We start from the raw sequence: 17368 nt of genomic DNA on the forward strand, positions 1-17368 counted from the left end.
CCTCAACTCTGATTTCAAAGAGCAAGAAGATTGTCGTCCACCTCAGAAGATGAATCAATTGCAATTGATTGTGATGATGACCAGATGGCCCAGTTTGTAAAGCTGGCTTCCTAAACAGCTCTTATTAGACACGAGGACGTGCACGTCATCATTTCTCCTACTTTTCTTTCTGTGAATGAAATAGATCTCACTTTATTTATTTTAAAATAAAAAAAAAATTACTTTTAAGATTTATAATTTTTTTTAAATGACTAATGAACATAAAAATAAAAATTATATAAAAAAAATAAGATTTAAATAAGTAGAAAAACAATAAAAAAAACTACATTGTAAAAAAAACATAACTTCATAATCTTTCCCCTCTTCTTAAAAACTAGCTCGAAAGCCGGTTCTGAAAATGATAGGCGTTTTTTCATCAAAAACCTCGTATCCTCCATTTTCTTGTCTCTCCGTGCGCTCCTTTTTTTTCGGCTTCTTTTTCTTTGTCGAATATCAAACATTTAGCGAAATTAATATTATATTGATCAAATGTTGCCATCATTTTCTGCATTTCGTCCGCGTCCTTGATGAAATCTGATGCGCCCGAAGTTCTCTTTCCCTTCCTTTTTTCCTTTTCTCCTACCCATCGGTCGGAGAATTTCTTCTAGATCGAGTTCGTCCTCATCATTTAAATCGGAGGAAGTTGTGTAACAACTAGTGCCCGTTTTTTGTTCGCTTTGATTGTTGTACTTTAAGTATAAAGTCTTGCTCGTATTTTTTCCACCTAAGAATCAATATTTTCCAACAACCGTGTCACTTGAATGATTTTCTCACTTCCTCTAGAAAAAAAAATGCAAATCTTCCTGAAGTATTTCTTCATCTTCGTGGCCGTTTTCCGTTGGATGTTTAGGTTGTTGTACAACCAGTTCATTTTTGAAATGGCATTCGCTATTTCTCGAAACTTCAAATTCAATTGATGATTGGTACGGTACTCGTCACCTTTTCCCATCTCCTTGCGAAACCTCTCAAGAATGCGAAGCCAAAAATGATCCCCGGTTGTCTCTTCTTGTGGAGTCCATGCTTTCGGCTTCTGTCTTCCCGGTTGTGCATTTCCCTCATGCACCTGTTTTTTCCTTTGCGGCGTTGGGGGTGGTGTGGATTGAGTTTCCCGTACAATCTCTTCATCCGATCCATCGATGCTTTGGTAGTGTGGCTGAGAGTGAGAAGGTTGTGTTTGGGTTTGGGTTTGCCACTCATAGAGTGGGATTTAAGTTTAGGGTTGATTTGGCGAAAGTTGATCGGAAAAAACAACAAAGTTTGAAAACGTATTAGGAGTAACATTTGTAACTTGCATCCGATAAAATTGTCTAACATTTTGGTATTGGAATTGTAGTGGAGATTGAATACGAGCTTCTAGTTGGGGATGATAAACCCCTTACGATGAATCGATAGCGAAAATATTTTGAGTTGAGGTGCTTGAACCTGAAACAGTGGTTTTTTTCTCCTATCGGAGTTTGGATTTTAATTTTCGAGATTCATTTTTTGATGAAAGTAGAGAGAAATTGAAAGAAGGAGATGTATGTTTGAAGGTTAAATTGTGTAGGTATTGATAGATGTTGTAAAGAGCAATATATATATATATATATATATATATATATATATATATATATATATATATATATATATATATATATATAGATAGATAGATATAGATATAGATATATATATATATATATATATATACTATCTTATAAAAGAAATCTTACTATTTCTATAAACAGATTCAATATAATAATAATATTTGTTTAAGACGTTCAAGCCTCTATGCATAAAGTACAAACAGTTATAAATAAAATAATATTAAATTTGATTTTATACAAAATACTTAACACTAATTACAATTATTTAACGTATAAGTACTTTCTCTCTAACTTTTGACTCGGCCCTTTTAATCATCCATGACCAAGTCTATGTTAAATCCTAAGATCTATGCAAATATATCTCGATTCGTTATTTCCCCTTACCATAAACAACCCACATCAGGGTATGGCTCCACCGCCTACCCCCACCCCCATAAGTACCTTCTCTCTAGCTTTTCCTCTTGTGTCCCTTACCACCATCGTCCCAACAGTGTAGCATCATCCACTCTCCAGACTCGAAACACCCGTTGTATCCACCATCTCTTTTCCTTCGCACCAATTTTCCGGCGTCGAACCCCCACCGTGATCCATCTATGCCTCTCTCTCTCTACCCAAACTTACTATCCAACCCCCTCACCACTCATCTTCACGGACAGCTCAATCATCGTTGTCCCCACATCTGCCAACATATGGTGGCTAAGCGCCAACGACCACGCTGCTCGGACTCTGACATTGTTTGCGTTATTAATTCCATCGACCCCAAAAGCCCCTTTTCTTCTATGCTAATCACACAAAGGTAAATCGCAATATATTATTTTTTTGTTTTGATTAGTCCTTATCGATGTGTATAACTGTTTCTTGAATTTTGTATTCCCATCACTTCCGTGCTCAAAGGAGTCTTGATCCCAGTTGTCCTTCCCTCACCACCAGAGCTACGCTCCTCTTCTCTACTCTCTCACTCTCTCGCTCTCTCACACATTTTTTTCTTTTAGACCATAGATCAACAATTTGGGTTTTTTTTTTGCTCTTAAGTAGGTTTTGATTGCTTATGCAGGTCAAATGAATCAAAAAGATTATTAAAGGAACTAATTGGATGACAAATTGGGTATGTATGTATATGTATGACAAATTGGTTATCTGAAATTGAGTTCTTTTTCCAACACTGTGATCTTAAATAGATAGCTCTACTTGCTGATTGTAAGTTTTTTTTAGTTTTAACAGGTTTACTAAAATGATTGTAATTCTTTTGGATTATGATCCATCTAATAAAGATGCAATTACAATTTCTATTCTTGAGTTTGTCTTGAAAAATAAATTTGTTGTCAAGTGCATGCTATGCCCAATATGTGCTTATCATTAATTGGTTTTTTTGTTCTTATTATTTTTGTTGGAGTAATAAGATTTTACTACAAAGTAAATCCCTTTTAGATCCTCCACAACCTTCACTAGCCCTCAAAATGCCATATGCGGATCTGGGTATCAGAAAGAACGACATTCTGTGAATTTTCATAGCACCATCTCCCTTAATCTTCATTCTTAATTGTTTAAACATGTAAGGAATGGATCGAAGGCATGTTTAGGTTTGTGAATTTCACCCCTTCACTTTAATCTTCTTTCACGTAAGACTTAGTTTTGTGTAAGATACACAGAATATTTAATAATTTATCCATTTGGTGCTTTGTGTTCTTTATTTTTAGGATGATTATGCTTCTTGGTCCTCCGTCCTCCAGGATGTGGATAAACCGCTTTGTTGAAAGCACTTTCAGGAACCTAAACAAATCTCTCAAGATTTTGAACTCCGTGTAAGAATTTAATAGCATTGATTTTTTCCCCAACAAACTCCCATGTATTGCTATTTCTTAATTGATATGCATTTTTATTTTAGGGAAAAACGTAGGTCTTCTTTCACTAACAAGGACTCACATATGTTTGACTTTCTAATGGTCAAAATCCTTATTTAGATATCATTGGTTCTAGATATACCTTGTATGCATGTTTGGATTTTAGCGATCTGGGTATTGGTGTAAGGAAGTGCCAAATACATGGATTCCATCTTCTTATTAGTTTCTTAAACCTTTTTTTCCACAGAATGGATTGGTCAGGTCTGGTGTAAAAGGAAGAGCTAAATACATGGTTTCTATTTATAGGTTGGTTCTGTTTTCTATTTTTGTGTGCATAAGCTTTGCATTTATTACTTTTTGTTTGTTTATTTTAAAGTCATGTATTCTAATGTAGTGAAAAGTCGTCTATTTAGTTTTGATTCTAGACTATTCCCATTTTTCAATTTATGTATCACAGACGCAGCCTGTCTGATTGAAAGAATAAGAGGAGTTGCTTGTGCTTTTCTAGATATCATCTCTCTACAACAAGGTAGATCTTTCCTATGTTTTAACTTAAACGGGTCAAAAATATATGCAAACCAGGTGTTTGTGAATATGTTATACACTATTGAAGGGTTTTGTCGATTTTTTTCTTTTTTGAAGATCTAATTATGAAGAAGGGCGGAGTTGAGAAGATGCTTTTGAAGAGGTATGCAATTTGTTTTTATAATTTTTTTATAGCCAATTGGATTTCCTATATTTGTTTAGTCAATTTAGTCAAAAGGAGGGATTAGATCGAATGTTTCTCTTATTATGCAAAACCTCATTTTAAATGGTAATCGGTTCCAAAACCTTTTGAAATCTATTGAATTATATTATCTACCGATTCACAACACTAACATTGCATGCCTAATAAGATTTAAAATGAAAATTATCAAAGAAGAAGATAAGCCAGAAGAGTCGTCCCATTACGATTGTTCATGTTATCAGTAGACCATGACTGCTTCCTGGTATTGTGCTGCCTGAAATAGGATTTTGATCTTCACATTAGAGAACCATTTAGTCACTCTTTTGATATTTATTTAGATATATTTTTTTATTTGATTAATTATAAAAAAATCTCATAAAACAATGTTTGTATGTGTGCCCTTTGCCTTTTTAACAACCATTATCCCATGTGATTTTAAATGGCATAATGTTGTTCATATATGCGATTCCACAACAAAGTAGAAAATTTTAGTTTTTAATTATTCATCCCCCCCCCCCCCCCTCCTTTAAACTGTATAGTCATTTCTTAATATTTTTATTATACGTTTTTTCTAAAAAGATGTTATACTTTCAATGTATGATTTATTTCTTAATTAACGAACAAAATGTATGTGCACGGATCAATTACTACAACTCAATCATTATAATGTGATGAGAGAAAAAAAAATAGGTTGTAGGCTTATATCTTATAGAACGTCTTATCCTTCACTGTTATTTGTGTTTTGAAAACTTGAAAAATAATGGTAAAACAATAAATAATTTAAATATTTAATCAAGCATCCAAATTAAGAGTTCATTCATGTATGTTTGACTAAACATTAGTTGTGAAATTGTGATCAGCTTATCATGAATTAGATGCATGAAAATTGGGTCACATACAACTTACCATAGAATCATGTATTAATTGATGTGATTTTTATTTTAGACCAAAAAAAAGCAAGAAACAAGAGAAAGCTACGACTTACCAAGAAATCAGGGATTAATTATTTATTTTTATTTTTTTTTGAACAAGAATAACCATGAAATAAAAAGAAGACATACACTTGTCAAGGGAAAAAAATTAGGAATTTAAGGAAAAAGTAATGGGATAAAAAAACATCTTTAAAAATAAATATACATTTTTTTTCTTATTATATGTCATTATTAAATAAAAAGTGAACAGCTCATTTATATATGTCTATTAAATGTGATCATTAAACTGAACATTCTACTATAAAAGTTCATTATCTTTGTTATAGTACAAAAATTTCCATAGGTTTAAACAAAATGATATAGAAATAAAAGTTTTTCTTAATATTTTAATTTCTAAAAAGTATTAATAACTTTAATTTAATTTTTTCATTTTCTCTGACTAACATTTTTTACTTATCATGAAAAAAACATATTTCCAGTGAGACCACTGAAAATAAAAATTCACGTCGCGTTGAATAAAAGAGCGTTGTGCGATTAATAATGTATAGTCAATCATGTGTTATAATACATTTTTTTGTATTCTAATATAATTTTATTATTATTGTTTGTACGGCTTAAAATTTTCACATTTTGTGCCAGCTTTACCGATTTTTTTTATCGGTTATTTAATGTATAATGTCACAAATAACACCGAAGTTGAATTTCATTGTCTTCGACATGTACTTTTTTTAAAAACATAACATTTTGTAAACAAAACATATCGTCAAAATAAATTATTCGTCCCGCCGCTTTGCGCGGGTCCGCCACTAATATATATATATATATATATATATATATATATATATATATATATATATATATATATATATATATATATATATATATATATATATATATATATATATATATATATATATATATATATATATCAATTTTGTCAATTCTAACCGTTGAGAAAAAAAATTGATTGTTTCAATTAATTGCCGTTTTTAACGGTTACAAGGGACAAAAAAATAGTGTTGGCCAATAAGACGAAGAGAGAGATTGTGGCAAGCCTTTCCCACAATATCTCCTCCCCGCACCACCATTCCCGCGGTCTAGGTTCGGGTGTTCTGGTGGGTGGGAACGCCTCCCGCAAGTCGTTCCTTCAGCACACCATCAAGCCTTATTAGCAAATGTAATAATTTCAAAAACTCTAAAGAATTTCATAGTCGGATCTAAAAGTCTCGCAACTAATCCAACATCATCCACTATTTCAGCCGGTGGCAAATTCCATAGATGTAGAGAAGCTAGACATTATGTTAAGGACTATAAAAAGTAGTTGAGATTTCATTTATGACCATAATTTCCAAAATCAACAGTTACTAAATTTGGTCATTACTACTCACTAGCGAAAGGAATGAAGTTATTAAGGACTCAAATAATATTAAAAGAAAGGAGTTGATTCGTACACAACGATTTTTGGCCATCCACAACAATTTTATATAAATTGACAAATTTACCCTTTTTTATATTTTACACTTTACCCCCATCCCCTCAAATAGTCTAAAAAAACCCTACCTGAGTATTAGACGAACGACTCCACAATTCAATTCCCACAATTGATTCCGCCATCTCTAGTCTCCACGACCGCCAATCGTCGTCGGATTGTTCCACCGCCGTCCTATTTGTCGCCATTGCCGACTTGCTTCACTGGTGTCCCACTGTTCTGTCATCACTTCCGGAAAAGGTACAAACGAAACTCCAAAAAAAAAAAGTATACGGTTGTTTTCTAAATTTTATGGAATTATCATCGATCAGTATCTCTTGTGGTGCTCTATGAAATTATCATCAACATTATACATCTTTTTTTAATAGACGAAGCTTTATGATATTCAATTTGAGTGGATTTACACTCTTTTGCATATTATATTTCTTATATGAATACCACGTGCCTCAACAAGAAGATATATATGTGTATTGAATTGTTATATTACACCGTTCCATATTATTGTGTTGACACTTTGCTTTTGTTGATTAGCTCATGCAGAATATTGATTTTAACTTCCAGATTTGTTGAATAAATGGAATTGAATGAAAAGGACTATTTAACTATTTCAAAATTTGACTCGTGTAACGATTTATTAAAAAGTGTTCGAGAATTTTATTATTCTAAAGGATATGGGATATCTATTCGTGGTTCAAGAAAAGACAAGCACGTGATTTTGCAACGTGACAGGAGCGGTTCATATCGAGATATATGAGGTATTGCAAATAAAAGAAAAAAAACTACCGCATCTCGTTTGATCGATTGCCCTTTCAAGATTGTGGGCAAAAAATGTAGTGATGGACCTGATGGTGATGGCGCTTGGACATTTAACGTGAAGGACTTGACACATAACCATGAGCCATCTACGGACATATCTGGGCATTCATCGTTTCGTCAGTTGCCATCCGAAAGCATAAAAAGTGTTAAAGAGATGACCAAAGCTGGAATTCCCCCAAGACAAATTTTTTCATCTTTACGTCAAAAAACCCCAAATCTACCGGCCATCTCTAGAACTATATATAATGTGAAGAAAAAAATACGAAAGGAAAATTTAGGGAATCGGCCCATGATCAACGCATTATTTGAGGAGCTTGAAGAAGGTGGTTTTACCTATGATATTTCACATAATTCGGAGGAGCATATATCTCGTTTGTTTATTGCACACCCTTTGTCGATTAAACTGGTCAAAGCCTTTTCTAATATCTTTGTGATGGATTGCACCTACAAAACCAATAAATATAACATGTCACTCCTTGATATCACTGGTGTTTCATGTTTCAATACATCCTTTTATTCTGGGTTTGTTTTTTTAGAAAAAGAAGATGAAGAAAATTATGCTTGGGCATTACGTGCATTTAAGGAGATTATTGGACAAGGTAATCAACCATGTGTGATTATGTCATATAGGGAATTGACGTTAATAAATGGCATAAAAAATATTTTTTCTACAACAACAAATCTTTTATGTGTTTGGCATATTGAAAAGAACGTATTGGCAAATTGCAAGAAATATTTTGGACGTGCGAAGATTTTGATATTTTTATGTCAAGTTGGAATAATGTTGTATACTCGACGACGGAAGATCTCTTTGAGAAAAATTGGGATGAATTTGAGCCAATGTATATAGAGAAGAAAGATGCACTTGAGCACATAAAAAAAAATATGGCTTCCTTGGAAAGAAAAGTTTGTTAGTGCTTGGACCGATAAGTACTTGCATTTTGGCAATCGGTCTTCATCGAGAGCCGAAGGTGCTCATGCCAAACTTAAACAATATTTGCAAGTTTCTACAGGAGATTTGAGGGAAGTGAAAGAGAAAATTTGTCTTGCAGTCGAGCATGAATTTAATGAGATTAAAGTGAAACTCTCAAGTGAGAAACTTCAAGTTCCTCACTATTGCAATATGCCATTTTTTAGAGAGCTTCATTCTCATATTTCTCACTTTGCCTTGAAGGAGATATATAGGCAATATGATGTTGCAAAAGATGGTAATATTTATATTTGCTATTACATTTATTATTGTTTATTAACCTTTATTATTTACCCACTTTTATTAATTATTTAGTATTTTTAGGTATTATAACTTTGTGCACCGGTCACTTTATGACAACTATGGGTCTTCCATGTGCTCACAAAATAAAATATTGGCAAGGAACTACTTTTTCGTTGGATTTAATCCACCCTCATCGGAGGATTGACACGTTATCATTAAATGTACAAAATGATTTGCATGGTGAAGGCATCGATCGATTCGATGAGTTGCTTAATGAGTTGCACTCAACGTATCAAAGGTGGCCCTTAAATAAGAAAGAACATGCTCTTTCAGTGATTACAAAACTTGTGAACCAATCTGTCACCGTTTTTGAGCCCGTGATTCAACGACCAAAAGGAAGACCTCCAAAATCAAAAAAAGAAAAGAGGAATAACTTCCACAACACGAGATCCTTCAAGATTTGAATTGGTAGAGTCATCACAAAGCCACAATAAAGTGGATGATGAAAATAGCTTAATTGATTTAAATGTATATCCATTAGATACCTTTGATTTAGATGGTTCTTTTTGAATTCTGTCATTTTTTTTTTGGATAGTTTTTTGGTTGTTGGTTTTGGATGGTTGTTTGATAATTTGTTTGGCAAAAATTTTGCTAATATAAATAATCTCTTTATTTTAGAAGTTATTATTAAATATTGTTTTAGATATTATATAATACAGTTTTTTATTTGAAAAAAAAAACAGTGAAGCAATTTACGATGAGGGTTTCTAGCATATTTTTAAGTTAAACATATATTACGTCCAATAAGTATACTAATGTAGTAAAATAAATGAAACAATAAAACGAAATTTTGGAAAGAAATTATATACATGGTAGAAGAAATATATTAATTTAGTTGGAGGGAGTAAAATATAAAGTTTGATAAAATAAAGAAAAGGGTAAAATTTTCAATTAATAAAAATTTGTTGTCGATGGCCAAAAAACGTTGTGTACGGATCAGCTCCTTTAAAAGAATAATATAAAAATTGGACTTCCTCCCGCACAAGAGTAGCCAACTAATAAATTATCAAATTCCTTATCAAATGAGTAAAATCACTGGAAATCATTATCATTATGATATTGATAAACTTGAATCAATTATGAATAAACCTTTGAATTGTTTCAAGATTACCAACAAAGATTTTTATAGGCATGACTTACCAAGGATCAAGAACTAATAAATAAACATTGTTGTCAAGATAATCATGAGAGTATCAAAGTAGTAAACTCAATATCTTCTCATGACCAGTGTATCAAGAGTATGGATGTAAACGAACCGAAGGAATACGATTGGGGGCGTGTTCATGTTCATTCGTTTAAGTTAGCAGAACAAATAAACGAACAAGTTTTTTTGTTCATGTTTGTGCGTTTAACAAATTACATTGTTCATGTTTATTCATTTATGTTCGTGAACATGGTAAACAAACAAAACAAACAAACATAAATAAACAAAGATAATTGAACATATATGAACATAAAAGAAAATATAATATAGTAATGTAATCAAACACGATTAACGATATATGTAACACCCTTTTTGGATCATTTTGATCTAATTTCAAGGGTTTTCACCCTATTTAAAGCAACCTTATGCGCCCCAAACCCAACTCCTTCACCCTCAGAGCTCCTTATATCGACCCAACCCCTCTTCTTGTGAGATTGAAGTATTTTGGTGTGATTTCTAGAAGATTTTGAGAGAAGAAGGAGAGTATATCAAGAGGAGAAGAAGGAGGCCCGATATCTTGGTGATAATTCAGAGATTCATTGAGGTATAACTCAATTTCCTTCTGTTTTTATGCTTAAAGTCCCTTAGGGCACCATTAAAGTCCTTCTTGAACCATTTCCAAGCTTGATTAGGGATTAGGAGTTATAATGAGTTGATTAACCTCTAGATCTAAGCATGTTTGAGCTCCAGAAGCTCAGATCCATGGCCTTTATGGAAGTAAATTGCTTGGATGACCTAGATCTACCATTTTAGCCTTTATTAAGCCTTAAACCCCTATCCTATGCATGTGTACACGTAAAGTTGGAAACTTTACGTGTAAAACATACCCTAAGAGCCTAAATCTATGTATGGCATGAGCTGGATTCAAGCAAAATCAAGTATATAGTAATTGCATGTGAACGACTCAGCGAGTCATTCATCGGACTCGACGAGTCGAGTCGCGAGTCCCCGAGTTTTCCCTTTTTTCGTGTTTGTTGGGTGAAGTTGTAAGTCATGGGTGGACTCAGTGAGTCGGAAGTCCAAGGCAAACTTCCTACCTCAAGAACAGATTTGGCAAGTGTTCATACAACTCGGCGAGTCGAAGCATAGAGTGTTCGTCGGATGAAGATGAACTCGACGAGTTGTTCATATAACTCGGCGAGTAGGATGAAGGACTTTTGACACCAGTTAGAAGGAGAACTCGTCGAGTCAATGCCTAACTCGACAAGTAGAGACAGGGTTAAGGACAATCGAATGCGTAGGGACTCGACGAGTTGGCAAACCAACTTGGCGAGTCGGGTCAACTGGAAGTTGACTTTGACTTGGACTTTGACCTGGTCAAGGGTAAAATGGTCATTTTACCCTAAGTTCGGCTAGCAGTGTTTGATTGAACGTTTTGTGCGAATTATAGTCGGAGGACCTCGAAACAGCAGCAGCAGCAGTAGACAGTCGGTTCCCGCTCAAATCAGCAGCTACTTCGAGGTGAGTTACCTTCCAATAGCGGTGGGTCTACGGCCACAATGTCGGCCCACCAGTAGGAGTTGTATGTTAGATGATTGTCTCTGTGATATTCATCTAGGGTTGCTACTACCTGTGATATGTTTATGTGCTAGTGACAGTAGGGGAGATAGTCCCTAGATTACCGGTCGATAGGGCCGAAGGGGAGGTCATGCCCAGCCATGCTAGATAGATTATGTGATATGTGTTATGTGGTAGTAGTAGGGGTGAAATAGTCCCCAGCATCCGGTCGAGAGGACCGAAGGGGGAGACCAACACCCAGATATGCTAGTCAGTATCCGGTCGAGAGGACCGAAGGGGAGGCCAGCACCCAAATATGCTACTCAGTATCCGATCGAGAGGACCGAAGGGGTAGGTCGGGCACCCAGATATGCCTGACAATATAAGTATGTTATGTGGTTATATGGTATGTGGTACAATGGCGGAACTCACTAAGCTTCGTGCTTACCGTTTACAGTTTTGGTTTCAGGTACCTCTTCGTCGAAGGGGAAGAAGCTGGCGCGGTAGCGGCACATAATACACACACATTGTTTTTCCGCATTCATGGGATTGTTCTGGGATTCGTACTCTGACATTTTGATTGATCACATGTTTTGGTTTTCAAACATAGTATATATTATGAAATGGTTTGATCAGACAATGTTTATTTGCAAATGATTTTACCAATTATTAATTGAAAAATGAAAATTTTGGACGTGAAAAATGGGTCGTTACAAATTGGGTATGTATGTATATGTATGACAAATTGGTTATCTGAAATTGAGTTCTTTTTCCAACACTGTGATCTTAAATAGATAGCTCTACTTGTTGATTGTAAGTTTTTTGAGTTTTAACAGGTTTACTAAAATGATTGTAATTCTTTTGGATTATGATCCATCTAATAAAGATGCAATTACAGTTTCTATTTTTGAGATTGTCTTGAAAAGTAAATTGGTTGTCAAGTGCACGCTATGCCCAATATGTGCTTATCATTAATTGGTTTTTTTGTTCTTATTATTTTTGTTGGAGTAATAAGATTTTACTACAAAGTAAATCCCTTTTAGATCCTCCACAACCTTCACTCGCCCTCAAAATGCCATATGCGGATCTGGGTATCAGAAAGAACGACATTCTATGAAATTTCATAGCACCATCTCCCTTAATCTTCATTCTTAATTGTTTAAACATGTAAGGAATGGATCGAAGGCATGTTTAGGTTTGTGAATTTCACCCCTTCACTTTAATCTTCTTTCACGTAAGACTTAGTTTTGTGTAAGATACACAGAATATTTAATAATTTATCCATTTGGTGCTTTGTGTTCTTTATTTTTAGGATGATTATGCTTCTTGGTCCTCCGTCCTCCAGGATGTGGATAAACCGCTTTGTTGAAAGCACTTTCAGGAACCTAAACAAATCTCTCAAGATTTTGAACTACTTGTAAGAATTTAATAGCATTGATTTTTTCCCCAACAAACTCCCATGTATTGCTATTTCTTAATTGATATGCATTTTTATTTCAGGGAAAAACGTAGGTCTTCTTTCACTAACAAGGACTCACATATGTTTGACTTTCTAATGGTCAAAATCCTTATTTAGATATCATTGGTTCTAGATATACCTTGTATGCATGTTTGGATTTTAGCGATCTGGGTATTGGTGTAAGAAAGTGCCAAATACATGGATTCCATCTTCTTATTAGTTTCTTAAACCTTTTTTTCCACAGAATGGATTGGTCAGGTCTGGTGTAAAAGGAAGAGCTAAATACATGGTTTCTATTTATAGGTTGGTTCTATTTTCTATTTTTTTGTGCATAAGCTTTGCATTTATTACTTTTTGTTTGTTTATTTTAAAGTCATGTATTCTAATGTAGTGAAAAGTCGTCTATTTAGTTTTGAGTCTAGACTATTCCCATTTTTCAATTTATGTATCACAGACGCAGCCTGTCTGATTGAAAGAATAAGAGGAGTTGCTTGTGCTTTTCTAGATATCATCTCTCTACAACAAGGTAGATCTTTCCTATTTTTTAACTTAAACGGGTCAAAAATATATGCAAACCAGGTGTTTGTGAATATATTGTACACTATTGAAGGGTTTTGTCGATTTTTTTTCTTTTTTGAAGATCTAATTATGAAGAAGGGCAGATTTGAGAAGATGCTTTTGAAGAGGTAAGCAATTTGTTTTTATAATTTTTTTATAGCCAATTGGCTTTCCTATATTTGTTTAGTCAATTTGGTCAAAATGAGGGATTAGATCGAATGTTTCTCTTATTATGCAAAACCTCATTTTAATGGTAATCGGTTCCAAAACCTTTTGAAATCTATTGAATTATATTATCTACCGATTCACAACACTAACATTGCATGCCTAATAAGATTTAAAATGAAAATTATCAAAGAAGAAGATAAGCCAGAAGAGTCGTCGCATTGCGATTGTTCATGTTATCAATAGACCATGACTGCTTCCTGGTATTGTGCTGCCTGAAATAGGATTTTGATCTTCACATTAGAGAACCATTTAGTCACTCTTTTGATATTTATTTAGATAAATTTTTTTGTATTTGATTAATTACAAAAAAAATCTCATAAAACAATGTTTGTATGTGTGCCCTTTGCCTTTTTAACAACCATTATCCCATGTGATTTTAAATGGCACAATGTTGTTCATATATGCGATTCCACAACAAAGTGGAAATTTTTAGTTTTTAATTATTCATCAACCCCCCCCCCCCCCTCCTTTAAACTGTACAGTAATTTCTTAATACTTTTATTATACGTTTTTCTAAAAAGATGTTATACTTTCAATGTATGATCTATTTCTGAATTAACGAACAAAATATATGTGCACGGATCAATTACTACAACTCAATCATTATAATGTGCACGGTTTCACTGTTATTTGTGTTTTGAAAACTTGAAAGATAATGGTAAAACAATAAATAACTTAAATATCTAATCAAGCATCCAAATAAAGAGTTTATTCATGTATGTTTGACTATACGTTAGTTGTGAAATTGTGATCAGCTTATCATGAATTAGATGCATGAAAATTGGGTCACATACAACTTACCATAGAATTATGTATTAATTGATGTGATTTTTATTTTAGACCAAAAAGAAGCAAGAAACAAGAGGAAGATACGACTTACCAAGAAATCAGGGATTAATTAATTTTTTTTTTTGAACAAGAATAACCATGAAATAAAAAGAAGACATACAGTTGTCAAGGGAAAAAAAAAAAGAAATTTAGGAATTTAGGGAAAAAGTAATGGGATAAAAAAAACATCTTTAAAAATAAATATACATTTTTTTTCTTATTTAGCCCAAATGATGATATGTCATTATTAAATAAAAAGTGAACAATCCATTTATATTTGTCTACCAAGTGTTATCATTAAACTGAACATTCTACTATAAAAGTTCATTATCTTTGTTATAGTACAAATATTTCCATAGTTTTAAACAAAATGGTATAGAAATAAAAGTCTTTCTTAATATTTTAATTTCTAAAAAGTATTAATAATTTTAATTTAATTTTTTCATTTTCTCTAACTACAACATTTTTTACTTATCATGAAAAAAACATATTTCCAGTGAGACCACTGAAAATAAAAATTCACGTCGCGTTGAATAAAAGAGCGTTGTGCGATTAATAATGTATAGTCAATCATTTGTTATAACATACTATGTGTGAGACCCATGTATTACATGGGTTTATTTAAAAAAATAAATAAATATAAAATTTTAACAATTTGAAATTTTTGAATTTATAAGAAAAATGAGAAAAATTTTGAATTATTAAAATTAATGAGGCTTTAATGTATTGAATACATTACATATATAAACTATTTCTAATAAATATCTTACATATATATTACCTTACATATTAAATGTGAAATTTTAATTTAATAAAATGAAAAATACAATAAAATAACTAGTGGAAAATAGAAAATTTAAAAATTTTAGAAAATGACATGTGTCTAAATGAAGGAGAAGGGGACATGTGGCAAAAAAAACCTTCATTTATTATAGTAGATTTTTTTGTATTCTAATATAATTTTATTATTATTGTTTGTATGGCTTAAACATTTCACATTTTGTGCCAGCTTTACCGGTTTCTTTTTATCGGTTATTTGATGTATAATGTCACAAATAACACCGAAGTTGGATTTCATTGTCTTCGACATATACTTTTTTTTTTTTTTGAAACATAACATTTTGTAAACAAAACATATCGTCAAAATAAATTATTCGTCCCGCCGCTTTGCGCGGGTCCACCACTAGTATATATATATATATATATATATATATATATATATATATATATATATATATATATATATATATATATATATATATATATATATATATATATATATATATATGTATATCAATTTTGTCAATTCTAACTGTTGAGAAAAAAATTGATTATTTCAATTTATTACCGTTTTTAACGGTTACAAGGGACAAAAAAATATCGTTGGCCAATAAGACGAAGAGAGAGATTGCGGCAACCCTTTCCCACAATATCTCCTCCCTGCACCACCGTTCCGCAGTCCACGTTCAGTGTTCTAGTGGGTGGGAACGCCTCCCGCAAGTCGTTCAGCACACCGTCAAGCCTTATTAGCAAATGTAATAATTTCAAAAACTCTATAAAGAATTTCATAGTCGGATCTAAAAGTCTCACAACTAATCCAAAATCGTCCACTATTTCAGCTGGTGGCAAATTCCATAGATATAGAGAAGCTAGACATTATGTTAAGGACTATAAAAAGTAGTTGAGATTTCATTTATGACCATAATTTCCAAAATCAACAGTTACTAAATTTGGTCCTTACTACTCACTAGTGAAAGGATTGAAGTTATTAAGGACTCAAATAATATTAAAAGAATAATATAAAAATTGGACTTCCTCCCGCACAAGAGTAGCAAAACTAATAAATTGTCAAATTCCTTATCAAATGAGTAAAATCATTGGAAATCATTATCATTATGATATTGATAAACTTGAATCAGTTATGAATAAACCTTTGAATTGTTTCAAGATTACCAACAAAGATTTTTATAGACATGACTTACCAAGGATCAAGAACTAATAAATAAACATTGTTGTCAAGATAATCATGAGAGTATCAAAGTAGTAAACTCAATATCTTCTGATGATCAATGTATCAAGAGTATGGTTGTAAACGAACCGAAGGAACACGAACGGGGCGTGTTCATGTTCATTCATTTAAGTTAGCAGAACAAATAAACGAACAAGTTTTCTTGTTCATGTTTGTTCGTGTAACAAATTACATTGTTCATGTTTATTCATTTATGTTCGTGAATATGGTAAACAAACAAAACAAACAAACATAAATAAACAAAGATAATTGAACATATATGAACATAAAAGAAAATATAATATAGTAATGTAATCAAACACGATTAACTAACACCCTTTTTGGATCATTTTTTGATTCAGGGATCGTGGGCCGTGAATTGAATGTGAAGACTTTGGGGCTTCGAGAAAGTAAACTTTAGGCCTTATTGAAGGTTGACAAGTTTGGGTACGAGATCTTAACCTTTGAATTTTGTTTTGAGCCGAAAGGTAAAAAAGGGAAAGTCATAGGTCGGGGCCTTGCATGAAATATAGATTTTTGTTCGAGAAGTTTTTAGTGCAAGATATCTAGATAATATTGTGGGGATCATAAAAAAATGCCAAAATCGAAGTTGAAACGAAGAAGTTATAGCAGTTTAAAGGAGGAGCACGACTTGATTGCATTGCATCGATGGGAGAATTATGCATATGATAGCTTTTGACGATACTCTGATAAATGTTTTGAGCTAAATGGTTTTATCTAAAATGTTTGTGCCTGTAATTGAATAAAATACTTAAATTTTTAATTAAAAATTTTGGTCTGAATTTTGGGACGTTACACTATATGAACATAAAAAACTTATATGAACAAACATAAAAAACATAAACGAACGTTCACGAATATAACTGAA

The 17368-nt window shown here is 32.6% G+C and overlaps 1 protein-coding gene across 1 annotated transcript; it reads left to right on the forward strand.

Moving 5' to 3' along the window:
* The first annotated feature begins 7578 nt into the window (after positions 1-7578).
* On the forward strand, positions 7579-9101 carry LOC111901587 (uncharacterized). Its single transcript, XM_042898436.2, has 4 exons — positions 7579-7912; positions 7961-8023; positions 8438-8632; positions 8719-9101. Exons 1-4 carry the CDS (start codon positions 7579-7581, stop codon positions 9099-9101), a joined length of 975 nt encoding a protein of 324 aa, XP_042754370.2.
* The last annotated feature ends 8267 nt before the right edge of the window (positions 9102-17368 follow it).

Source organism: Lactuca sativa, chromosome 9 (genome assembly GCF_002870075.4).
Source record: "Lactuca sativa cultivar Salinas chromosome 9, Lsat_Salinas_v11, whole genome shotgun sequence".
NCBI classification, from domain to species: Eukaryota; Viridiplantae; Streptophyta; class Magnoliopsida; order Asterales; family Asteraceae; genus Lactuca; species Lactuca sativa.

Coding starts and splice junctions, on each gene's coding strand:
- LOC111901587 (XM_042898436.2), top strand. CDS start 7,579: ATGACCAAAGCTGGAATTCCCCCAAGACAAATTTTTTCATCTTTACGT. Junction 8,024..8,437: donor TAAGGAGATTATTGGACAAG/GTAATCAACCAT, acceptor AAGTTTCTACAG/GAGATTTGAGGGAAGTGAAA. Junction 8,633..8,718: donor ATATGATGTTGCAAAAGATG/GTAATATTTATA, acceptor TAGTATTTTTAG/GTATTATAACTTTGTGCACC.